This window comes from Ammodytes marinus (assembly GCF_949987685.1).
Source record: "Ammodytes marinus genome assembly, chromosome: 8".
NCBI classification, from domain to species: Eukaryota; Metazoa; Chordata; class Actinopteri; order Uranoscopiformes; family Ammodytidae; genus Ammodytes; species Ammodytes marinus.
Genome location: NC_137212.1, coordinates 28,056,668 through 28,081,898, shown reverse-complemented (window position 1 = coordinate 28,081,898; position 25,231 = coordinate 28,056,668). Strand labels below are relative to the sequence as shown.

At 43.2% G+C, this 25,231-nt stretch overlaps 1 protein-coding gene across 3 annotated transcripts in view; it reads left to right on the top strand.

The window, feature by feature from the left end:
• Positions 1-25,231, top strand: part of herc2 (HECT and RLD domain containing E3 ubiquitin protein ligase 2) — a 59,118-nt gene that overhangs the window by 19,041 nt on the left and 14,846 nt on the right. Inside the window, exons 27-76 of one of the 3 annotated variants that reach the window (XM_080033118.1) lie at positions 11-225; positions 342-474; positions 656-783; positions 951-1,146; positions 1,493-1,626; positions 1,989-2,162; positions 2,301-2,437; positions 2,924-3,075; positions 3,192-3,383; positions 3,478-3,665; positions 4,255-4,447; positions 4,545-4,727; positions 4,831-5,015; positions 5,482-5,629; positions 5,728-5,924; positions 6,066-6,296; positions 6,421-6,559; positions 6,842-6,988; positions 7,553-7,695; positions 9,986-10,253; positions 10,606-10,748; positions 10,845-10,943; positions 11,036-11,204; positions 11,311-11,436; positions 11,582-11,690; positions 11,769-11,908; positions 12,523-12,713; positions 12,827-12,932; positions 13,196-13,287; positions 13,400-13,575; positions 13,963-14,074; positions 14,829-14,910; positions 14,999-15,233; positions 15,488-15,665; positions 15,947-16,028; positions 16,264-16,435; positions 16,521-16,665; positions 17,118-17,343; positions 18,173-18,344; positions 19,123-19,309; positions 20,858-21,001; positions 21,101-21,292; positions 21,395-21,548; positions 21,889-21,996; positions 22,097-22,228; positions 22,350-22,508; positions 22,637-22,755; positions 23,198-23,323; positions 23,455-23,610; positions 23,724-24,038. In XM_080033118.1, coding sequence (XP_079889244.1) covers positions 11-225; positions 342-474; positions 656-783; positions 951-1,146; positions 1,493-1,626; positions 1,989-2,162; positions 2,301-2,437; positions 2,924-3,075; positions 3,192-3,383; positions 3,478-3,665; positions 4,255-4,447; positions 4,545-4,727; positions 4,831-5,015; positions 5,482-5,629; positions 5,728-5,924; positions 6,066-6,296; positions 6,421-6,559; positions 6,842-6,988; positions 7,553-7,695; positions 9,986-10,253; positions 10,606-10,748; positions 10,845-10,943; positions 11,036-11,204; positions 11,311-11,436; positions 11,582-11,690; positions 11,769-11,908; positions 12,523-12,713; positions 12,827-12,932; positions 13,196-13,287; positions 13,400-13,575; positions 13,963-14,074; positions 14,829-14,910; positions 14,999-15,233; positions 15,488-15,665; positions 15,947-16,028; positions 16,264-16,435; positions 16,521-16,665; positions 17,118-17,343; positions 18,173-18,344; positions 19,123-19,309; positions 20,858-21,001; positions 21,101-21,292; positions 21,395-21,548; positions 21,889-21,996; positions 22,097-22,228; positions 22,350-22,508; positions 22,637-22,755; positions 23,198-23,323; positions 23,455-23,610; positions 23,724-24,038 — 8,030 coding nt within the window. Of the gene's footprint in view, positions 1-10; positions 226-341; positions 475-655; positions 784-950; positions 1,147-1,492; positions 1,630-1,985; positions 2,163-2,300; positions 2,438-2,923; positions 3,076-3,191; positions 3,384-3,477; positions 3,666-4,254; positions 4,448-4,544; positions 4,728-4,830; positions 5,016-5,481; positions 5,630-5,727; positions 5,925-6,065; positions 6,297-6,420; positions 6,560-6,841; positions 6,989-7,552; positions 7,696-9,985; positions 10,254-10,605; positions 10,749-10,844; positions 10,944-11,035; positions 11,205-11,310; positions 11,437-11,581; positions 11,691-11,768; positions 11,909-12,522; positions 12,714-12,826; positions 12,933-13,195; positions 13,288-13,399; positions 13,576-13,962; positions 14,075-14,828; positions 14,911-14,998; positions 15,234-15,487; positions 15,666-15,946; positions 16,029-16,263; positions 16,436-16,520; positions 16,666-17,117; positions 17,344-18,172; positions 18,345-19,122; positions 19,310-20,857; positions 21,002-21,100; positions 21,293-21,394; positions 21,549-21,888; positions 21,997-22,096; positions 22,229-22,349; positions 22,509-22,636; positions 22,756-23,197; positions 23,324-23,454; positions 23,611-23,723; positions 24,039-25,231 lie in introns of all 3 variants that reach the window. The other 2 variants (XM_080033117.1, XM_080033116.1) reach the window with 2 other exon arrangements.

Genomic DNA, 25,231 nt, shown 5'->3' with positions numbered 1-25,231 from the left:
CTTTGTGCAGAATGGCTCCAGTCCTCCATATTCTCCGGGGGCCTGCAGACCAGTCAGATCCACTACAACTACAATGAAGAGAAGGATGAAGACCACTGCAGTTCCCTGGGTACAACCACTCCGGACAAGGAAAAACTCTACTCCAGAAGAATAACCCTTAGTGACCACGCGCAGCCTTTCCTGCAGGCCATTGCTGACAACAACACTCAGGACCACACTGTGAAGGTACAGGCATGACAGCCATGACTCAAGACCATATAGCGTGGCTACACAGTATCCGTGAAGCTGGAAAAAAAAATGTGTCCATGCCTTCATGTTTTGTTCTTGTCGTTACATTCTAGGACTTCCTATGCCAAATAGAGCGTTGCTGTAAGCAGTACCACCTTATCACACCCATCACCTTCCCCCTGGAACATCCCGTGGAGGAAGTCGGCCGCCTGCTGCTCTGCTGCCTGCTGAAACATCAAGACCTCGGTAACCTAGCAACTGCTCTCAGACAGGCTGTTTGAGGTGGAATAAACAGAGCCTAATTTAGCCTCTGACTGCCCTTGAATGGGCTTTTTACTTGCATCTGACATTTATTTGAAGCAGCACTGAAACAACTCTGTACTCTTGTACATGATGCAGCTAATTGTAAAATCTCCTTTTGTCACAGGTCACATTGCACTTTCACTTGTCAGTCAATGTGCCTTGGGTGTGGACCAAGGGAAACAGAGGTCCCTCCCTAAATCTGTGATTGACGTGTGCCGCATGGTCTACCAGGCAAAGTGTTCTTTAATCAAGGTACGATCATTACATTGTGTACTATATAAAAGAAAAGTATCATCATAACAAAAAACACAATAACATTGCACTAATTCCTCAGTGGAGGATGTTGTGCAGGTCATTTGTGATACAGAGAATATTGGATCTGTCAATGACTGTGTGTGCTTTGTCCCACTTCTTTTTAGACCCATCAGGAACAAGGCCGCTCGTATAAGGAGGTGTGTGCCCCCGTCATTGAGCGTCTGCGTTTCCTGTTCAACGAGCTGCGTCCCGCTGTGAGCAACGACCTGTCCATAGTGTCCAAACTCAAGCTGCTCAGCTCCCAGCCGCGCTGGAGGAGGATCGTCCAGAAACTAATCAGGGACCGCAGGAGAAAAAGAGGTGAGTTATTCAAAGGCATAGTACACAGTGATTTTATTATCTTCACTTACACCTACCCTGCATTCCAAATTACATACTTTTTCTTTTTACTACACTACATACTCAAGTACAGAAGAAAAAAAAATCCGATAAGGAAGATTTTTTTTTCATTATGTTGAGAAATGTCAAGAATAAAGACGAATACTCCAAAATGCTATAGGAGTTAGTGGGGCATTTATGTATTTTCAGCATACTACAATTGACGTGCATGTGTTGGGACGTCCTAAATCTTTTTCTGGCATACTAAATAGTATTAAAGTATGGGGATTGGAACGCAGGGTTAATTTATTCGCCTTCTGTTTTTCAGTGCCTAAGAAGTCAGATTCTGCCGACATAGAAGAGCCAAAGCTGGAGAATGAAGGGACCAATGAAGAGGAACTCAATGTTCACATCAGCCCCACACCTGCTGACAGGAAATCCCCCGCTAGCAAGACCTCCAAGGTAGTAAGATTAGGCTTTATTGTTGCAATCCATTTTAGTTTTTAAATTCTTATAAAGGTTATTTTTCTCAATGTTCTGTTGGGCAATTTTGACAATATAAACGCTTATGAGGAGACTACTGAATCACAAATAGTTCATCTTCCGCCAGAAATTAAGAACATCGAAAAACCCCAGTGCTTTAGACACGATATACCAACATACATTAAGACTGACTAACTTACAGGTTACGGGCTTAGCCAAAATATGTAACTAGTATGTACTATATACTGTATCATTACATTGTTATACTGCACTTGACACTGATCCAAGTAAGTCAAGTTCAGTTTCACATTCCTGTACTGTTTTTTCTTACTTGACAGCAGGACAAGTGGCAGCCGCTTCTCAACACTGTGGCCCATGCCCAGAAGTACAGGTGGCTGAAACACAGTGTTCATGGTGTCTTTTCTCAGTCCAGCCTTATGGTCACCATTGTGGAGTTTGCACTGAAAGAGGAGCCCCTGGATGTCGAGAAGATGAGGAAGTGTCTTCTCAAACAGGTGATTGTGAACAACAGACCATCAGTTATGATACAATGTTAAACTAATGAGGGACAGCAGCACAAATGTATTCGATTTGTTTTTAACGCGTAAAGAGGAAGAGAAGCATTGACAGATGTTAACTCTGTTTCCTCATAGCTGGAGAGGGCAGAGGTGAGACTGGAGGGCATCGACACTATGCTGAAGCTGGCCTCAAAAGGCTTCTTGTTGCCATCGGTGCAGTATGCAATGCTCTGTGGCTGGCAAAGGGTCATACCAGAAGGGACCAACATTGGGTAAGCCAACAGTTTTGGTTCTATGGTAAAAAGGACAATAAGAAATGTATATATCTATTATCTATAATTAATTGATATCTTCTTAGTTGGTTTCTTAAACTATGATTTAGTGGTCATCCATTCATGTGAGCAAAAAACGCTTATGTTGATGTAGTGAGGGCAACACTTTCACCCATAGTGATGAGGACAGATATAAGGGGCGACCGTGGCTCAGGTGGTAGAGCGGGTTGGCCAATGATCCAAGAGTTGGCGGTTCGATCCCTGCTCTGCCACCTGTGTCATGGTTGTTATGTCCTTGGGCAAGACACTTCACCCACCTCGCCTGGTGTGTGAATGTGTATGACTACTGTGGCTACTAATGTAGTTTACCCCCACCAGTATGACTGTGTGTGAATGGAACCTGTAAAGTGCTTTGAGTGCCTTGAAAAGCGCTATATAAATTCAATCCATTATAAAGCGTTCTAAAGTGTCAACTCTCCTTTGCAGAGAGCCTTTGTCTGACTGCCTGAAGTATCTGGATCTGATCCCTCCCTTCAACCGCATGCTTTTGGAGGTGACTTTTGGCAAGTTGTACTCATGGGCCATCCATAATGTTCGCAACATCCTGCTGGAGGCCGGCGCCCGCTTCAAAGAGCTCGGTGAGTTTGTGCTTCTACGGTTTGTTTCATCTCAGAAAACTTGACTGTGGTACAATATAGTTTTACCTGTTGAGCACACACAAACTAACTCATTGACTACTCATTGTTGTTACTAGGTGTGCAGCCTGTGCCCTTGCAGACCATCACCAATGAGAACCCAGCAGGACCAAGTCTTGGCACCATTCCGCAAGCCCGCTTCCTTCTGGCCATGGTACACATGCTCTCCCTCAAACATGGCTCCAACAGCCTCAGTCTCCTGCTGAACTCTGGCATATTGGCGCTCACACAGAGTATACTCAGGCTCATTGGTGAGTGCCGTCCAAATACATGAAGGCTGCTCAGATTAAAATATTTATTATGCATGGAGGGGTTTGATGTGTGGTCTATTGTTGTTTTTTCCAGGGCCCAGCACAGATAGCAATGAGGAGGACCTGAGTTTATGTGCACTGGGAGGCTCAGCCACAGTACTGGAGGAGTCCAGAAAGGAGGCTGCCCCTGTTCCTCTACCTGCCTCTGGCCCTGAGCTGGCTGCCATGATGAAGATAGGCACCAGGGTTATGAGGGGAGTGGACTGGAAATGGGGAGATCAGGTATAAGAATCTTCTTTTATATTAATCTTTACCAACAGTGGTAAACAGAGTTCTAGATAACTGAAAACAGAGTTTTTGGAAAATGCCCTCAAGAGTGGAGATATTTGAAAAGTCTGTTTTGTTTATATTTGTGTGTATCGGTGAAACGGAGGTTTTGGCGAAACGCTGGCCTCATGACCTCAATGGCAATTGTTGTTCACATGTACTGTCCGTTCGGTACTGTTGGTCTAAATGGCGTGTTCCTGGTACTTCAAATGTATAGTCGAGTGTAACCTAAAGCAGCAACTACTCCACCATATTATCCGTCCAAACATATCAATCCTCTCTGCTTTTTGCTTTTGCCATTTCCAGTTTCCTTTTCATATTTCTGTTGGCTCAAGAAGACACTCAATGGGCACGCTCACAATGTTCTTTTATGGTGTTTGAAGTGAATCATCGCCACCTACTGCCCTGTGTACGGGATTTATCTTTTCAAGCATATGGGGCGAATGCGTTTCTAAAATATCGTATACCTTTGGTGGACATGGTCAATATAGCAGGGGAGAAAATCCTGGTGTTCAGTGTTTGATCCTGTTGGTGCTCTGTGCAGGACGGTCCAGCCCCAGGTCTGGGTCGGGTCATAGGGGAGCTGGGTGAGGATGGCTGGATCAGGGTGCAGTGGGACACCAGCAGCACCAACTCCTACAGGATGGGCAAAGAGGGCAAATATGACCTGAAGCTGGCAGAGCCCCCGCCAGCTGCACAGCCCCCCGCTGAGGACTCGGACACAGAGGATGACATAGGCCAGTCCACAATACTGTATATACTCAGTACCAATCACCTACAGCTACAAGCAAAGTGTAAAGTTTTAATAATGACATTCTCCTCTCTTCATTACAGAAGGTGAGCTGATGGAGAAGAGCAGCCACCCCACAGCTATGATGCTAACCAGCACAGTCAATCTGCTGAAGACACTGTCTCTGTCAGCTGGGATCTACGCAGAGGTGTTGCAAACAGACGCTACACGGACCCTCTGTGGGCTACTGAGGATGCTGGTGGAAAGTGGAGCTAATGATAAGTCAGGTAGCTGAACCACCATGTTGATACATAACCACTTTATATTTTTAACAGAAAAGTTGGTTGGGTTTTTATCTCATTGGTAAACGGAGCCGTCTCTGTTTGTCAGGCTGTCACTCCCACAGGCTGGTGTCCCGGGAGCAGCACAGGAGCTGGGGTACGCTGGGCTTCATACGCAGCATCGCTCTCATGCCCCAGATGTGCGGCACGCTCAGCACCTCCGCATGGATCGGCCTGCTGATCCGCATCGTGGAGGGACACCAGTCCTTCAATGCCGTCACTCTGCAGAGACAGGTGGGAGAGTTTCCATCATTGTGTCAGATGAGCCTGTGCTGTTTGGGATGCAGTTTACTAAATACATTTTGACAAAAACGGTTATGTTGCTAGCTACAGTGGTTTTCTTTGTGATCATGCTCTATGTTTACATTCCAGTTTAGAGAGCCCTTGCTGTGTATTAACAATGGATCTTGTTTTCAGCGCACACACAAAACGGACATGTTACGAATTGTGAGGAGATAATCAATCATTTTGACAAAAAGGGAGTTTGAAAACAAGCATTCTCTAGTGATGCTGACCCCACCTTTAACAGATGTTAAAAAGCCGAGTTGCCAGAATAAACCATTTGATCAACTGTGCAATAAAAGACAGCTGAATAATAACTTATTGTGATAAAAAGGGGGAACACCAGGATGTATTATCTATTTGTCCAAACATTTCAGAATGGAAACCAACTAGCAACACTTGTCTTGTGTGTTTCCAGATCCTGGCACTACGTCTCCTGCAGGCAGTCTTACCTTCGTGGGATAAGACGGAGCGCTCTCACGACATGAAGTTCTTGGTGGAGAAGTTGTTCAACTTCTTGGGAAGCCTTCTAAGCACCTGCTCCTCAGACCTGCCACTTCTCAGAGGTATGCTGATCAATAACACTGGGACTCTTAGCTGAAACTGAGCATTTTTTTTATTTTTTATATGTATTTTATTTGAAATGGCGTCTTCCTGTGCACAGAGGGTTCCCTGCGAAGGAGGAAGTCCCGCCCTCAGGCATCTCTCACAGCCACTCACAGCAGCACACTGGCTGAGGAGATCGTGGCCGTCCTGCGCACTCTGCACTCTCTTGGCCAGTGGAACAGCATGATCAATGATTACATCAACGCTCAGCTGAGCTCCATTGGGGATGTTATGGCAGGATGCCAGTCTGAAGCCGTAAGAATTATTACAGTTTTATGGATTGTTTGTGTGGGGGTGTGTTAAAAGGTTCCCTCACACTAGTGCTTTCATTGTAGCTTCATTGATAAAATCTGTTCTAACAAAATGGTGATAGTAAATGTCCCCTCTTTCTTTCAGTGTTTCCTGGAGGAGTTTTTTCCTGATTCGGATGGTCCTAGAGTGGGCAGTCTGATGGCAGTGCTTGCAGTCATTGGAGGAATCGATGGGCGCCTCAGGCTAGGAGGCCAAGTTATACATGAGGAATATGGAGAGGGAACAGTCACTCGCATCACCCCCAAAGGACGCATCACTGTGCAATTTCAAGAGATGAGGACCTGCAGGGTTTGCTTGCTCAGCCATCTTAAACCGGTATGGAAGTGTGTAGATGCTCATGTGTTCATAAAACTAATGCATTAGCATCTGCTTTTACTTCAAGCTAGTTAATAAGACAATAAAATACTGATCTTTCTCTTTCTGATGCCATTTTCCACAGCTGCCTGTAGTTACCTTCAGTATTCAGAACCTGCCTTTCACTGAACCCATGCTGGTTGTCTGGGCCCAGCTGGTCAGCCTCGCTGGAAGCAGACTGGAGAAACAACGCATGAAGAAGTCACTTAGTCGAGGGCTTACAGGTACACACACCTCTGAGACACAACACTGTAGACTTAATGCTGACACATAAGCATATGACTTATAAACATCAAATTAAGTAAAACAAATCATTGACTGTATTAATAAGTTCCCTGACAATGTTCATGACTTTTTGCTTATGATAAAAGATACCTTGTTTTTAGTTCTTCTTTACACATAATGACAATACCCAAACGTTGTAGGCTGTGGTGAATGCTTGGATATAATGTGTGAAGCCTGGGGTTCTGTCCAGTGGATTGATTCAAAGCTATTGTGTTTTCCAGCTGACCAGGTGGACATCCATCTGCTGCGGTGCCAGCAGCTGAGGCTGTACATTCTAAAGGCATCTCGGGCCCTGCTCTCTCACCAGGACAAACTCAGGCAGATCCTCTCCCAGGCTGCAGTAGTGGACATTGGATCCAACTCCAGTGGTAAGAAGTCACCTAGTGAAGGGTGGTATTTCTTGAGTCTAGAAAGTGGAACCAGTGAGTTTATCAGGGACAGACTTTATAGAAATGTATTGCTGCTCAGTTCAGTTCAGCCCTGAAGTCTTTCAATAAGTAAAAATGCACTTTCTGCTGTTTCCCAAATTGAGCTCCCACAGTAGACTACACCTGCACTGCCATTAAAGTCAGATTTTTTTTTTATGAGGTAGAAATTATTACTTAGCCCTAATGAACTGCAATGACCCTCCAAACACTCTGCTTCACTCTGCTGCTTTGGGCCGGTATCATGGCTCCCAGTGGGAAGACTGTGTTGACACTTGGCCATGATGAGCTGTGTTTGCACAATTAATACAAATAATTTTGATACAGTGCATAAGCTACTGTGTGGGAGGACAATCTTACCGGTGTCTGATTAATCAGTCCGCTTACCTCGCAAACTCTGCAATTTCCCTAAAATTACATGTGGGCGGATGGAAACTTTTTACGACTAGAACTTCAAGCCACCAATTATCTATGTACCGTACTAGTATCTATCCTCTTTGTTTGCAGATGATCCAGTGGTTTCATCTCCTGAGGTGGGTGACTTGTCCCCTGAGGGCCCCCTGCCTCCACTGATCCTCCTGCAGCAGCTGCTGTCTGCTGCTACTCAGCCCTCCCCAATCAAAGCCATTTTTGACAGGCAAGAGATGGAGGTGAGTTGAGAGACTTTTCTTTTAGGTGCTGTTTATACGAAAACAGGAAACGGTGCATCCGCGAAAATACTTTCGCGGATGCACTATATAATTTACATGAAAACAGCAAACGCAGGCATGAAACCGCGAGTTATAAAGTTAGAAGACAACATAACATGCACGGTGTCTCCGCGGCACCATCACTGTGATCAGCGGAGAGTGTTGTGCAGGGCTTAAATATAACACTCGCCAATTTAGTCTAAACGATTAGTAAGTTATTGAGACCACCCACCACTTTGGCTGGGGAAAGATTTGTGCTCTGCCGGTTTTTCTAGCAAAATAAACGTGTGTCACCACCTATATGCCAGGGACACGGCTCTCTCAACATTAAAAAACACTATCTATAGTTCAGCGCTAAGCGTTAAGTTACTGTTCACACAAAAGGAGCATTAAGGCTACGGCTTCACAGTAAAAGCCTTTCACTGGCGTTTAACGTTAATAGCATTTCATTGGACAAACATGAGTTGACTTTTATTTTGAAGCAGGCCTAACAGGAAGGTAGCCGCTCACAAAGCCCCTTCACTATCAACATGACTTCTGTTTTCACGAGTTCAATGCGGTGAAATAAGAGGACAGAAACCTTGTCATTTACAATACTTGTAACCCTAAGCTTACACCAAACGCTTTATGAACGTTAGTGGCATTAATTTTCGGTTACAGTAAGGTTTTATGCATCAAATTGTACCGGAAGAGCTATCTACAAGGCTAAGTGTCACCGCTGACTATTGGCTTGGCACCATGTATACAACAGCGATTTCGGCCTGTTTCCTCTGAAAACATGTGTATGAGTGAAGATTTCCAATAAATTGCGTCTGAACAGTTTAACTTTTGAAACCAAAAACGGGAAAACAGTCACATTTTCACGGTGTAAAGGGCGGGCCCCTTAGTCACCTGGTCTTAAAGGTGGAGTCAGTGATTCTGGAGAACGCTTGTCAGAGAAATTCTCCTCACGATCCTCGCGCTGAAAAAAAAATCCAGTGTTAATACACAACCTAGGCTCTATAACTGGTATGTCAACAAAGGGTCCCACCATAGCTATCAATTTACCTGCAATATACAGAGCCTAGGCTGTGTATTAACTAGAGGTGGGCATAGATTAATTTTTTTAATCTAGATTAATCTAGATTAATTTTGGAATTAATCTAGATTAATCTAGATTAAAATGGCTCATTTGAATTCATTCATAATATGTGTGTGCTCCCTAAATAATGACTCAAAGTAAGTCTTTGTGCTCCTAAATAATGACTCAAAGTAAGTCTTTGAGAACGTGTTTCTCAAGCCAGGTGGCGCATCAGACCAGGGGCTCATCTCCTGTTTCCAACATGCATCACAAACTGCTTGAGGAAGCTGTTCTACTATGATAATTGGTGATGAAAATAAATAATGTTCAACAAGATGTTACTTAGTAACGCGTTACCGGCATCGGACCTCTTTTTTCAGTAACGAGTAATCTAACGCGTTACTATCTCCAAACCAGTAATCAGATTAAAGTTACTCATCAAAGTCACTGTGCGTTACTTTTTCTGTAATTTTCCTTAGTGAAACATTTTACATAACTGCACAAATGACTGCGATTGCGATTTTATGTAAATAAATGTGCACGCATGTGTCTCTAAACGCTCCAACTGCTCCAACCGCTCCTCTCGTCTTTTTGGTAGCGCCCCTCTCTGACATGCAGCGTGTGTGTGTGCGCCTGTGTCTGTGTCTGTGTCTGTGTGTGTGTGTGTGCAGCAGCATTACGGCCGAACTGTGGCGCAAAACAAAGTTTTCCCCCCGATGAAATATAGCGTCTGCTAAGGGGATATTTAGGATTCGGGTACGGTGACGTTGAAGAGATAGAAGTGTTTAAAACTTGGAAACTTATAGTCACGTGGCGACCGGTGGCCACACACACCCACCCTGCGTTCCAATACCCGATTGTGTCGTGGGCAAGTGATGGAGAGAGAGAGCGGCGGGTGTGTGAGAGAATAAAGGCTCCTCAAGTGTCAACAACGGCCCCCGGCTATTATTATCTCCCCTGAGCCGAACAGGAGGTGGAATAAGAGATTAACGGCGATATTTTTTTTATCGCCGATAAGAGTCTTGCGTTAACGTGCACGTTAACGCCGATAACGGCCCACCACTAGTATTAACACTGGATTTCTTTGCAGTGCACACACAGTACGGACAGGTAGTGGATCGCAAGGAGATTTTCTTATTTTCTTATATTAGTTTTGATGTATTCGCTGTGTGTGTGTGTGTGTATATATAGGCTGCAGCTCTGGCAGTGTGTCAGTATCTGGCCGTGGAATCTGCCCACCCGTCCTCTCCGCTGTTTGAGGAGAGCAGCTCCAGTGAGGCCACCACGCCCGTCACCGTGCAGCACGTCCGCCCTCCTAAACAGAAGAAGCAGAAGACCTCCCCTGTGCCTCCCTTACCCATAGTGGTCCAGCTCATGGAGATGGGCTTCCCACGCAAAAACATCGAGTATGCCTTGAAGTCGCTGTCTGGAACTACAGGCAGTGCCTCTGGTGTCCCAGGTATAGTTGCATATGACACCAACCGGATTGTTTGAATGCCTTGGAATACTGGCTCTTGAAACCTTCAGGTTCTGTAAAAAATAATAATAACGATAATACATTTGATTTTTCGGCACCTTTCATGATGCCTTACAAAAAAATAAGTTAAAGCAAAACAAATACATTGTTAAAACATTTCATAGAACACGTAAAATGAGGGTGGAAAAGGTGGATGACATGCTAATCTAAACAGATGTGTTTTGTTGTGATCTTTCACTAGAACTAGCTTAGACTGCAGAAATGTGTTTGCTATGTTTGTGTCACTATATATTGTTTTTTGAGATTGGGAAAAATAATTGAGTGTATACATCAGGTGTTGAGGCTCTGGTGGGCTGGCTGCTGGACCATCCAGAGGTTCCCGCCACTGAGCTGTCTGACGCGGACACTGTGTCAGACGAATACTCTGATGAAGAGGTGCTGGAGGAGCTGGAGGAGGCCGAGCCCACATTCCCCGCGGTACATTACTTTTCTCTTTCACCACTCACTCAATGATGAGGCTGACTCAATCGATAATGGCTTTTCTGTGTAATAATTGCCTGCGTCTTTCATCAGCCTCCAGGTGCAGTGGTGACTGAAAGCCAGACATTTAAGAAGAGATCAGATTTCCAAAGCAATGATGACTATGCCGTGTATGTGAGAGAGAACATTCAGGTAAGAGCGACACACTTTGAAAGCTTTTATTTATTTTGTAAACGGTAAGACAACGTGTCATAAGTCTGACAGACCTCTGACATTGTGTGTAGGTGGGGATGATGGTGAAGTGCTGCAGAACGTATGAGGAAGTGTATGACGGAGATGTGGGCAAAGTGATCAAGCTGGACAGAGATGGCCTTCATGACTTGAACGTGCAGTGTGACTGGCAGCAGAAAGGAGGGACGTACTGGGTGCGCTACATCCACATCGAGCTATTTGGTAAGATTGTGTTATCATTAATGTGATCGGATGCTAGGTTTGATAAGAAGCATATTTTCCTCCTCACTCTTATGACATTAATTTGGTTATTGTTCGCTTTCCCCAGGATTCCCACCACAAAGTTCTCCGTCCCATATAAAGATTGGAGACAAAGTGCGGGTGAAACCCACGGTCACCACGCCAAAGTACAAATGGGGCTCCGTCACTCACAGGAGTGTTGGGGTTGTGAAAGGTAGGTTATTCTCTTGTAGCTTTAAAATGAAGTATCTTCTCTCATTTTATTCTGTTTTATAATCCAAACAAACTACCCCTATTATAGGTGCTGTTAGCTGGATCCACTGTTTTCTGTACTAATGGGGCTTAATGGTTTGTTTTAGCTTTCAGTGCCAATGGAAAGGATGTGATAGTAGACTTTCCCCAGCAGTCCCACTGGACCGGCCTGTTGTCTGAAATGGAACTGGTGCCCAGTGTTCATCCTGGAGTGAGGTACGGACATGTTCAAGGTTTCTATCCGCCCAATGAACTATGCACATGTTGTTCTAATGCAACCTGTGTTGTCTGCAGGTGTGATGGCTGTCAGATGTTCCCTATCAACGGCCCCAGGTTCAAATGCAGGAACTGTGACGACTTTGACTTCTGTGAAAACTGCTTCAAGACCCGCAAACACAACCCCAGGCATTCCTTTGGCAGAATCAACGAGCCTGGTGAGTCACACATTCACCCAGGATAGAGGATAGAGTGGCACATGCACCGATGAGAAAATAGTGATTCTCGCACACATTTGAATCACTATTTTCTCCTCAAGAATCTATATCACGATTCTCTCATACAATTCTTGCTTTTTCAACAAAAAACATTTACTGAAACATTGAATGTAAAGTAACAGCTTTAGAATTCATAATATAAATAAATCAAACCTAGCACCCAGTCCGTTTGGACCACCAACCACTGTATTTAAAGCTTCTTGGTTAAGAACATAAGTCTACAGTACACACATTTTGGGGCTTCAAGGAGGAACACTGTCATATTAGAACATCTATTGTGGTGTTTGTGTGTATAGTAAATTAATAGCTTGTTTTTGTTTTTTTACATTGGGTAGTTGATTGCCATTTATATAGCAGATGGAACCAATCCAAGGCAAATAGGTGAAAATTCAGCATGATTTTAATTCATAGGGGAATTTGAGCGAGTGAATCGTCATCATTTAGAAATGAGATCGCATACATACAGTACATAAATCAATATTACGATTACGAATTTCTCAGCCCTGATGTGCAAGTGTGTAAACCTATCTCTTGATCTTTCCCCCTAAATGTAGGCCAGTCTCCAGCGTTCTGCGGCCGCTCAGGGAAACAGCTGAAGAAGCACCACAGCAGCCAGCGCGGGATGCTCATCGATGATTGGTCTCGTGCTGTCAAGAGCCTCAACGTCTCATCGTCTGTTAACCAGGCCTTACGCCTCATCGACTGCAGTGATCAGTGTTGGCAGTCCTCAGGCTCGCAGGGAAAGGCAAGGGATTGAATTGCATATTCTAATAAACCGGATTACATGTCTATTTAGTTTAGCTTTACTAGTCTCAATGCATGAGCTGACAATGGTTGTTGTCATTCTTTGCTGTACAGCACTGGATTCGCCTGGAGCTCTTCACGGACGTTCTCGTCCACAGACTGAAGATGGTAGTGGACCCGGCGGACAGCAGCTACATGCCTTCACTAGTCGTGGTGTCAGGTGAGTTCAATTTATCTTTTTCTTCTTTTACAAGTTTACTAGTCTGGCTAACCCCATGTACAGTAGATAATTGATCTAAGCAGCATTTAGAAATGTTTTGCTCACACAACTAAAACTAACACCAAATAGGCAACAGATATTTTAATAGTGTGGTGTTTTTTGGTGGTGATTTTAGCCGTATCACTGCCAACCTCTTCACTTGCAAATGTTCCATCAAATCAACTTCTATCCCCATACGTAATTGTTTTATTCTTCATATACAGGTGGAAGCTCCTTGAACAACTTAATTGAGCTGAAGAGTATAAACATCAATCCCACTGACACCACTGTCCTGCTACTTAGCGACTGCACTGAGGTTGGTTGGTGAAGACATTGACATTTTACATTAACTTCTAAGTATTATTTTTTTATGTTTTTGCCTCAAAAAAAGTAGCAGTGTAATAACTTGACGGATATGTTCCTGTCAGTATCACAGATACATAGAGATCGCCATCAAGCAGTGCCGCAGCTCGGGTATAGACTGTAAGATCCACGGCCTGGGCATTGTGGGACGCATCAGAGCTGAGGATGAAGACCTGGCCACGGTCCCTTTCCTGGCATCTGACAATGAAGAGGAGGACGATGACAAAACTGCCACTGGGAGGTACAGTATGACAGTGCTGGATCCATTGAGGGGAAATATGTTCGGTGTGGTTGTAGGTTTTCACTGATTCAAGCCAATCAGATCATCTGTATTACAGCATTTTTGAAGATTGATCCAGTAAATAGAGGATATAGAGCTGAATAGATTTGTATGTGTATCCTCAGTTACATGGCTTAATGCCTTTATGAAGAGTTACCATGGTTAAGCTATATTAAGAGTGTGTTGGATATATCCGTTTTGTACATGACCTGATATAGCTTACTTCAACACGACTGTGCTGTTTTTTTTTTTAGTCTCGAGCAATAAAGACATTAACATTCAAATGAAGATGAAGTGTCCATTCATATCCAGGATCTCACTGTTTGTTGTTTGTGTTTTGTCCGTTAGTTTTGCTCGGAAGAAGTCATCGGGTTTGGAGTCTGCAGCCACCATCAGGACCAAAGTGTTTGTCTGGGGGCTGAACGACAAGGACCAGCTGGGGGGACTCAAGGGATCAAAGGTGCTGCTTTAGGTTTCTATTACCAAATCCTTATCTAGTCCATGGCCAAATGTATAATTAACATTCCTCTCTCCATAAAAAAGCAACATAGGTAGTTATGACCTGAAAATGTGAGTGTCATTATTTTTTCCCAGAGAAAGCCATTTAACATGTTCATATACAACATTGTTTGATTCTCAACTTTTTGTTGCTATTTTTGAAATTGTATGAGCTTTTACCATTAGTATAGTTTTCCCCATAATGTGCAAAACCACGTATCATTTCCCCCAATCAGTGATGAAGGGAAGAATGTACATCCTTTACTTAAGTGAAAGTTGCAACACTGTGCTGTAAAAATACTCTATTACAAGTAAACAGTATTTCAATTAATTATGGTGTGTAAGTATTAGTCGTGAAATGTACTTCTAGTATCAAAAGTAAACTTCTTCGTAATGCAGAATGATTGCCCCTTTCAGAATGATATAAAATGCTATGCTTAGCAATTCATTTGTATCATTGCTGTATATACATGTTTTTAGAAGCTAATTGTTATGTCTCCAAAGTGCCAAGTGACTAAATTACTTTCCACAAGTTACCCCTGCAACACAGGCCCATGCTCTGTCTTGTGAACATGTAAACATTGACTGTATGATAAGCACATTTGAGGCTGTGGTTCTAGAGAATGTACAGCAGAGGGGAGCAGACACGTCCTTGGGGCGAGCCTCTGGTTCAAAATGCTGCATTCTATATTCAGTTTAGTTTGTTTCCTTCTCAGATCAAGGTGCCCTCCTTCTCTGAAACTCTCTCTGGGCTCAATGTGGTACAAGTGGCCGGTGGTTCCAAAAGCCTCTTTGCAGGTGAGTCACATTGGTGAAATTGGAGTATATATTTTATATTGCTGTATATAACATGTGATGTATGTAAACAATTGCGTCCCTGTTGCAGTGACTGTTGAGGGGAAGATTTACGCGTGTGGAGAGGCCACTAATGGCAGACTGGGCCTGGGCCTGACCAGTGGGACCATCCCAATCCCCCGTCAGATCACTGCACTCAGTAACTACGTGGTGAAGAAGGTCGCAGTGCATTCTGGGGGACGCCACGCCATGGCCCTGACTGTGGACGGCAAGGTCTTCTCCTGGGGAGAGGGAGACGACGGCAAACTAGGACACTTCAGTAGGATGTATGTTCCTAGAGAGAAACATTTGGTTGTATCATATCATATCTATGCCTTCTCTGACTTCTTTGAGTGGGGACATACATCAAGTTAATTATTAAATTCCAGGCTTTTTATCATATGTCTTGATGGCGGTCCCTTTATTTATAGCTTAATTGTTGTTATACTTAAAGTCAATACTTGTTCACCATGCCAACTTGTCAATCAAAAGCATTTTTTCAAATGATGCGATTAAAGTAAAGTATGATTTTTAATTGAAGGAATTGTGACAAGCCTCGGTTGATTGAGGCACTGAAGACCAAGCGCATACGTGACATCGCCTGTGGCAGCTCTCACAGTGCAGCCATCACCTCCAGTGGGGAGCTTTACAGCTGGGGTCTGGGAGAATATGGCCGCCTTGGACATGGGGACAACACCACTCAGCTGAGGCCCAAACTGGTACGTGTGAATATCCTACCTCATTTCTTTCTTTACTTTACAGGCATTGTGATGGTTAAGCCTAGTATCTCAGAGATAGATAAATAGCACTGCCGAAATGTTCAACTTTTAACACCATTGTTAAGTGCCCTAAAGTAAGACAAATACTCCCTAGTATCTCACTTTATCATGTAGAACTTGATTTGTTTTTTGACTGTTTTTCTGCAGTGAATCTATATACAATCTGAAGTTTTGTAAAAAAAAGACGATGTACTCATTGTTGCCATGTCTTTGTCATCTAGGTTAAAGTGCTTCTGGGACACCGTGTTGTCCAGGTGGCTTGTGGGAGCAGGGATGCTCAAACTCTGGCCCTCACTGACGAAGGTATTTTTTTGGTTAACATGCTTGAATGTATTTTGTGTTTGAGTTCCAGTGTTGTTTGTATGTCACTATTTAAGACAGTAAATTTAGGTCAGAAACCTTTTGATGTAAACAGAACTGTTCTCCCTCCCAATGAAGACCCCACAAAATATATTTAAAACTCGGGTAGAACATGACTTCGATAGATATGTTTCCGTTTCAAGTTTGTAATCTATATTATTTTTTAAATTTTTGCCAGGATTGGTGTTTTCCTGGGGTGATGGGGATTTTGGGAAGCTGGGTCGTGGAGGCAGCGAGGGCTGCAACATCCCCCAGAACATTGAGAGGCTCAACGGGCAGGGTGTCTGCCAGATTGAATGTGGAGCACAGTTCTCATTGGCTCTCACTAAATCTGGAGTTGTGTGGACCTGGTGAGATACAATAACTCTAGGTCACCATACAGCATTTGTGCTTTTCTCTTTCCAGAGAATGTTCACAGGTTTTCTTTCCAAACAGGGGCAAAGGCGACTATTTCCGATTGGGCCACGGCACCGATGTCCATGTGCGTAAGCCCCAGATGGTGGAGGGACTGAGAGGCAAAAAGATTGTCCACGTTGCTGTGGGAGCTCTACACTGTTTGGCTGTGACAGAGACAGGACAGGTTTGTACTGAACTCCAGTAGTATTATAAACATCGTCGAGGCACTCGGCTCATTTACTGCCATGGCACTGTTCCAGATGTGTGACTTCCTCTCACCACTCTGTAGTGGGAGTTTATTTATCGACTCTCACTCTACTTTTCCTGGCACTTCTGACCTTTGCCGTAACACATTTTATTTTATCTTGTATAATACTTCCTCTGAACAAATGTAATAATGTTAGCTGAGCTCATAACTTCTAATGATGAGAGACAGCTACTCAATATTTTACCACTTTGAGAGGCTGTTAAGATTGAGCGTTTAGAGCGAAGCCTTTATTGTTTGTAGCGTGGCTTTTGTCCCGATCACAAATGTTCAAACACATTTCAGCTGTTTTATCTAATGGAATGGAAAATTCCGATAACTTTCTATTTTAAAACAAACCGCAACCATTCATGTTTTGTTTTCTGTGTCAGGTGTTTGCATGGGGTGACAACGACCACGGACAGCAGGGGAACGGCACCACTACAGTGAACAGGAAGCCCACCCTGGTGCAGGGTCTGGAGGGACAGAAGATCACTCGAGTGGCCTGTGGCTCCTCACACAGCGTAGCTTGGACCACTGTGGATGTCACCACGCCCTCGGTTCATGAGCCAGTACTATTCCAGACGGCTAGAGACTCCCTAGGAGCATCCTATTTAGGTAATCCTGCATTTCCTGCAGCCCATTAGCACACTTTCACCTACCCAATCTTAGATCTACGGTACTGTATATGTTTAGCAGACTGCAGAATGATTGTCCACAATGGGGAGCTGTTAAGTCACTGTCAGACCAGTGAATTTATTTATCAAATGGCTAAAAGAGAGGTTTTGGAATTAAATCTTGAAAAATCAAAGTTAAATGTCTTCTGGGCTCAGTTATGGAATTATTGTCCAAATAACTATTGTTCATGATGAATAATATCTTAGCTTAAGCGACATTCATAACTCAGAAAAGGGATGTTTTAGTCAATTATTTGCATTTGATAGGATTTGACACATCATTTTAAGCATGCTTATGACATAATTAAAGCTGGCATTAAGGTAGTTTGCAATCACTTTCTATACTCCTTTATGCTACCATGGTTAAGGAGGTAGAGTGGTCTGCCAATGTTTGCAGGGGTTGTCGCCGGTTCAAACCCTACCTCCTGCCATATGTCGAAGTATCCCTGGCCCAAGTAAAAGGATAGCTTTTTCTCCACATGTTGTCAGCTAAATGAAAGAATTTTCTCCAGCTGTGAAACATTGCATGCACAGCTGCGGAAGCGATAGTCAATAGGCGACATGGGCACTCAGCATCTGTAGGTCTAGACAGCGGACATCCGTTACTTTTCTGATCAAGAGGTGGCACAAGGTTGAACTGGAACTGCAGGGCTGATTCTACTGGCAGTGAAAGCTCTGAAACGGGCTAATAACGAGCGGATCTGGTTCAGGGTGCTTCCCCTCAGTAACAGTAACAGTGTGTCTGCTTGTTGTGATGTTGTACACCACAGGCGTCCAGTCAGACAGTGACTCATCAGCAGTGAACAACAAGCTGAGCGGACAGAGCAGCGTGAAGTCTAATCGACCCTCTCTGGCCAAGATCCTGCTCAGCCTGGATGGCAACTCGGCCAAACAGCAGGCTCTGTCTCATGTGCTGTCAGCCCTCCAGATCATGTATGCAAGGTATGTGGTCTACATGAGCTCTCCCTGGTTGGTCGGAAGGCTACGATGCACAACTTTTATCTTGCAACACACGCAGTTCGGGTCCAGCTAAGGACCTTTGTCCAATTTAAACACCCTTTTTTAGTTTTTTTTAAATAAATATACATTTCATTTTGCGCTACTCACTCTACCTTCAAATGGAAAGCCAAAATGACATGCTATTTGGACAAAATGTCTGAAAACAAGTCAACAAAATGTTTTGGAAAGGCATCAAAGCAGGGAATAGCTCTGTGCCTATAAAAATAACAACAAAGACACACTACATGCAAATCAAGCAACATTACAATATATTAAAGTACACACACCATCTACAAATCAGGTAAAGTGTCTCAGACTTTGATGCTTTGGGGACGTTAATATTTAAATTTTGATCGTTGGACGGTCAGGGCGACCTTGGCCAAGAATAAAGGATCAAAAGTCCGTAATGTAGCCAGAAGCCACATACATCTGATCAGTGAATCCTTTGAATTGTCTCTACATGTACAGTTCCATTGTACATAGAGTAGGATAGGTTAACCACTTTGTTTGTTTATCGCTTGTTAAAATCCTAATTGCTGCATTTACAAACTAGAGATGAGGGGCACCCTCCCACCCCCCTTACTGAGGCATGAATTCTGAACACGATGAAATGAGAGCGTGTATGACCTCTGAATAGTTGAATCTGCTGACTGGGAACCCCGGTAATTGTCATTTGCTGGTAGAACTGTTGACAGGACATGTTGTGTTTTCCCCCCTCTAGGGATGCGATAGCTGGGGCTCTGATGCCGGCCAGTATGATCCTGCCATCAGAGTGTCCTGCCAGCTCCCCCGTCCCCCTGTCTGACTCCTCGTCCTCCTCCAGTGTGAGCGATGAAGAAGGCCCACCTGTCCTGCCCCAAGCCGAGGAGCGAGTCAGCCCCAACCCCTGGCAGGACAAGAAGGGAGAGGTGAGAGACCGTATTATGTAGTAGTATTCATTCATTTAAGATTCTCAAAATAAGTATGGTATTCAACCAACAAAGTATTGAACGTTGAACTTTACAAAAAGTCTAACATTTTTTGCCTGCCCTTTGGGTAGGATAAAATAAATACTGGGGGGGGGGACAAATAACACTTTTTTATTTTGTTATTAAAGGAATACTTAACCTATACGGAACTAGCGGTCTATCATTATAAAATCACTATGATGGCATACTTTAATGAATGAGGTTTTTCTTCCCTCAGTCTTCCTTTGGCCCAGTCCTTTTAATCCTATACTACACACATCTATACTACATAGGATCTCACAGTTCAATACACCTTCATATTTCCACCAGTGAAGTAGGTCTTTAAGAGGATACACATACTTCACAAAGTTATTATTACTGTATATTAATGACACTTAACAATTACACATACAATTCAAACTAACCCTGTCTGTTTAAAGTTTCCCATGCTCTTTGGGTTTTTTGTTGTCATAAAAGCGCTGCCTCACCTGCATTTACTTGTGCTGATTTATTGCTGTAACCATGCAATGGGGACGTTCTTTTCCCCATAATGACCAGGTGTGTAGATGCAACCATCAGCAAACTATATTTAAATCTAACTTGCAAACAGCAGAAATTCTCACAGGGCTTTGGTCAGGAGTCAGGACAAAGTTTTCTAAACAGCAGTTCACAGTAAATCTGGTTTCCTCTCTGAGGAGTTCAATGAGGAGCAGCACACCTCCAACAGCTCACTGTGGCTCTTCTTTGGACTTTTCCAAACACCAAAATTATCATGAAAGTTTAGAAAATGACCATTTTCTTATTTTGTAGATGCATTTTTTCATAATTTGATTGCAGTCACAGAGACTTCACAATAAGTCATAAAATCAATTTTATAAAACTCTTAAAGGCCTACTTCACCGGTTGGAATATGAAGGTGTATTGAACTCGGAGATCCTATGAAGTATAAATGTGCAAAAAAAAATGAAATCGGATCATCCTAGCCTGAGAATAGGCAGAAAGAGTGTTTTATGGTCTCACTGTCTAACCTTACATTTCTCTTTCTGTGACATCACATGAGAAATACACATAGGATCTCCGAGTTCAATACACCTTCATATTCCAACCGGTGAAGTAGGCCTTTAAGGATTCTAGTGTAAAGATATTTTTTCCCTTGTTTAATACTAATCTTGCTCTTCAAAAGACCTTGGCGGTTCTCAAATTAACAAACTGTAAAGTAGTAAACATACATTTAAGACCGATTATAAGGTTTCCGTGTATTCCATATTTGCCTTATAATATTCCCCAAGACGTTACATTTAGAATTAATCATTTGATATTCCAGTTATTGTGAATGAATACTGGATGTATAACATCATATCACTCGAAAGGAAAATAATATTGGATTCAAATAAAGTTCCTGCATAAGCTGATGTTAAAAGACAATCACAATTTGGAAAGATGTGTAACTGTGTGAACGTGGCTTTACCGTGTGTGTGTGTGTGTGTGTGTGTGTGTGTGTGTGAGCAGGTTCCCTCATCAGACGAAGCCGTCACCCCATCATCGGCCATGACTCCCTCGGCCTCTGGTGCCTCGTCGCGTCCCTTCATCCCCGTCACCGATGACCCCGGAGCAGCCAGCATCATAGCTGAAACCATGACCAAGACCAAAGAGGTCGGTCTAACTGAGCACACGTGATTGGTGAAGCCATTAACCCCAGCAATCTTGTAACCTAACTCGGCCATTTTCTTTTGATTTGTGATCCATCTTCAGGACTCAGAGAGCCAGAGTAAAGTGGTGGGTCCAGAGCCCCAGTACCTTGATGAGTTCACCAGTCTGCTTGTTCCTGATGACACCCGTGTGATGGTGGACCTGCTCAAGCTGGCAGTGTCCTGTCGCTCCGGGGACAAGGGCAAGGAGGTGCTGTCTGCTGTGCTGTCTGGCATGGGTACAGCGTATCCACAGGTGATTTACACTCTCCTGTTTTTAAACATGCTTAGGCCTTGTGGTTTTTAAAGAGACGTCTGCTGCTAACATTTGACATCTCCTGGTCTGTGTGCTGTGCAGGTTGCTGACATGCTGCTGGAGTTGTGTGTCACTGAGTTAGAAGACGTTGCCACAGACTCCCAGAGCGGCCGTCTGTCCTCCCAGCCAGTAGTAGTGGAGAGCAGCCATCCGTACACAGATGACACCTCTACCAGTGGCACTGTCAAGATCCCAGGTAAAAATGGAAAACGGATGCATTCTTTATTTTACACTTGCTCTACAGTACTATAGCTGATCATAAAAAAAGTATTTAGTTAGCATACAATTGGGACATACTTTTACTTATTTCAACTTATTATATATTTTTTAAACTTGCCTCTTGCTTATATACTCTGCATGTTCGGTAATTATATTTACGGACAAATAAATCGCACAAAATAAACAAGCCCGTTGTGCAAAGGCCTTTACACTGGTTAGACAGTGGAATGTTTTTTTACCTAGAGCAACTTCAATGAACAATTTTCAGGATGTGTGCTGGAGACCATTTTGACTTGTATTTTTTGTTTCATGTTTAGGTGCTGAGGGTCTAAGGATAGAGTTTGACCGACAATGTTCAACTGAGAGACGCCACGACCCTTTAACAATCATGGATGGAGCCAATAGGATTGTCTCTGTCAGATCAGGTGAAGACAGGAAGACCGGAAAACTAAATTGTCATTGAGCGTATGCCAATGAATACAAAAAATTAACGTGGGGGTGTGCTGTGTGTGTTTTTTCTTTCAGGTCGGGAGTGGTCTGACTGGTCCAGCGAGTTAAGGATCCCTGGAGATGAACTCAAATGGAAATTCACCAGTGATGGCTCTGTCAATGGCTGGGGCTGGCGCTTCACTGTCTACCCCATCATGCCTGCTGCCGGTGAGCTGCTGCATCAAATGTGTACAACAGAATACTGACTTTAGATTGACACACTCACACACACACACACACACACAGCCCAGGTTTGTGACTTTGAGCCTTTTTGCGGTCTCTCCCCTAGGTCCCAAAGACTTGCTGTCTGATCGCTGTATCCTGTCCTGCCCCTCCATGGACTTGGTCACCTGTCTGCTGGACTTCAGGCTCAGCTTTGCCTCTAACAGGGGCATTGTGCCTCGCCTAGCTGCTTCCCTTGCTGCTTGTGCCCAGCTCAGTGCACTAGGTACAACACCGTTTTTACTATTGTCCAAATTAAAGCATTTTTTTTTAAATGAATATAATATATTTAATATCTAAGTGTAGTTGATTCCTTTAAAAATGGATGATTTTTTCACGATGTATTTTGTCCAGCTGCTGGACACAGGATGTGGGCTCTTCAGAGGCTACGAAAGCTCCTGACCACAGAGTACGGCCAGTCCATCAACATAAACAGACTGCTGGGTGACAGTGAAGGCGAGGCTCGCTCTATGGTGAGGACAGTGTGATTGCAGCTTAACTGAAACATTTATTACGTATGTATTGTATAATGATCATTTATAGAATGTTTGCCTTTGTTTACATGACAACTATTGGAGTAATACATTACAGATTGCAACATTTTTGTTCATTTAGTTTTTGTATACTACTTAAACTTGTTGTCAGTGTAATATATGTAATTGAGACTCACTATTATAAATTTGCTTTCCGCTCCACCAGCTAATTTTGTCCACTTCACCTCATATGGTGTCTTCTGCAGTGTTCAACCTTATTCTGCTGTGATTCATGTGCTGCTTTCAGAACTGTACCAATTTCAAAACAGAAACAGGGATGTTTAATGGAGAACCAAAAGCCCCTATTTAGTAAAAAAAAAAGGCCTATAGCTTAAGCTTTAATAATGATTTCATTGATTGATTGTCTTTTCTTTTCTTTCAGAGTTTCACAGGCAGTGCCCTGGCTGCTCTAGTGAAGGGGCTCCCAGAGGCTCTGCAGAGGCAGTATGAGTATGAGGACCCCATTGTAAGGGGAGGCAAGCAGCTGCTTCATAGCCCATTTTTCAAGGTGTGCTCACTAATATTTCTTTACCAACACATTAGAACCATTTGTTAAGAGAGCATTGGATTTTTTTTTTTTATTGATCATTACATGCGTTTTTTTCCTCTCAAAGACTAATCAAAATAAATGTTGTTAAGGTCTTGGTTGCGCTTGCCTGTGATCTTGAGCTGGATACCCTACCCTGCTGTGCTGAGACCCATAAGTGGGCCTGGTTCCGCCGATACTGCACTGCCTCCAGAGTGGCTGTGGCTCTAGACAAAAGAAACTCTCTACCGAGACCCTTCCTGGATGAGGTGAGAGTGCCAGGCTGTGCTGTCTGTGCCAGCCTTCTCTTTACTTTGTCACACTTTGACCTGAGAATGTTCTTAATCCGTTTCCCTCCCGTTTCTCCTACTCCCTTTTGAAGGTTACCAAGAAAGTCCGCGAGCTGATGGCAGATCATGAAAGCATGAACGGCCTCCACGAAAGTCACGACTTGTTCAAGCGAGAGCACGACGAGCAGCTGGTCCAGTGGATGAACCGCCGGCCGGACGACTGGACCCTCTCTGCCGGGGGGAGCGGCACCATCTACGGCTGGGGACACAACCACAGAGGTCAACTGGGGGGCATCGAGGGGGCCAAAGTCAAAGTGCCCACGCCCACCGAAGCACTCGCCACTCTGCGGCCAGTGCAGCTGATCGGCGGGGAGCAGACTCTGTTTGCTGTCACCGCTGATGGAAAGGTCTGTCTCCTAATATTAGATGTTATAGAGGTGCATCACAAAACATTTTAATATCATGGAAAAGTCCGTTCAAAAAAGTAAAACTTTCATATATTCAAGATTCCTTACAAAAAGTGAAATATGTCATTTTGTCAAATATGTTTATTTGTTTGTCTGATGACAACGTCTTACAGCTGATGGAATAAAAAAATGTATCTCAAAATATTAGAATATTACATGAAATACAGTATTGTCAACCTTCTGAAAAGTATGTTAATTCTAGATTCATTTTTCTTTGTGTGTAGTGAATCTAGAATATATGAAAGTTTCACTTTTTGAATTAAATTACAGAAAAAAAAAACTTTTTCTTGACATTACATTTTTTTAGATGCATCTGTAGTGTTTAACTCAACCTGTGTATGCTTCACACTTAGGGTTGCAAAGGGGTGGAAAGTTTCCGGTAAATTACCGGAAACTTTCCGGAAACTTTCCACGGGAACTTTCGCTCGGGAATTTTGGGAATATTCAAAATTGGAAATTATAGGAATGAACTAAATGTCGGTAATTTAAATTATTATTTTTTCACATCCAAACATAAATCTAAACATTTAAACACTATGTTTGGTCATAGGCATACATGCATGCAAAATAATAAAATTAAAAAACATTACATTTGTAAGAAGAACTTTATCAAGTTTTGATTATTTTATGAACAATGAATAATTTCACTTAACAAGAAAAAGATGAATGTTGAGTTAAATATTATTCATCTGTCTGAACCCAACCATTCAATAAATAAAGTCAAATGCCCCCCATGTGATGGAGGAATGCACAGAGCATGTAGGGGGCATGGCCTCAGTAGGGGAGGACGGGGTAAGTAGACACACTTTTTTCTCTAGTGAGAATTCCTCATCACCTAAAAGATCTTTCAATAGTCATTCCTACATTAAATTGAAGCTTAAGGTGTTGGCTTGAAATGTGTACCCCTAACTTTTTCTATCTTATTGTAAGAAATGAATCATCAAAGACACCCTTACACATTGTGACAACCAACCCCATCAAGGGGTCGGTTGTCAAACACTATGGGATTGTTTGTCACAATGTTATCTTAATGGGAATAATCTTAAAAATAAGTAAAGAAAGTAGAACTAAATTTGAAAGTTTAATTGCATTGTCAAGTTGACAAATAGGCCTACATAACTTACTATAGCCTT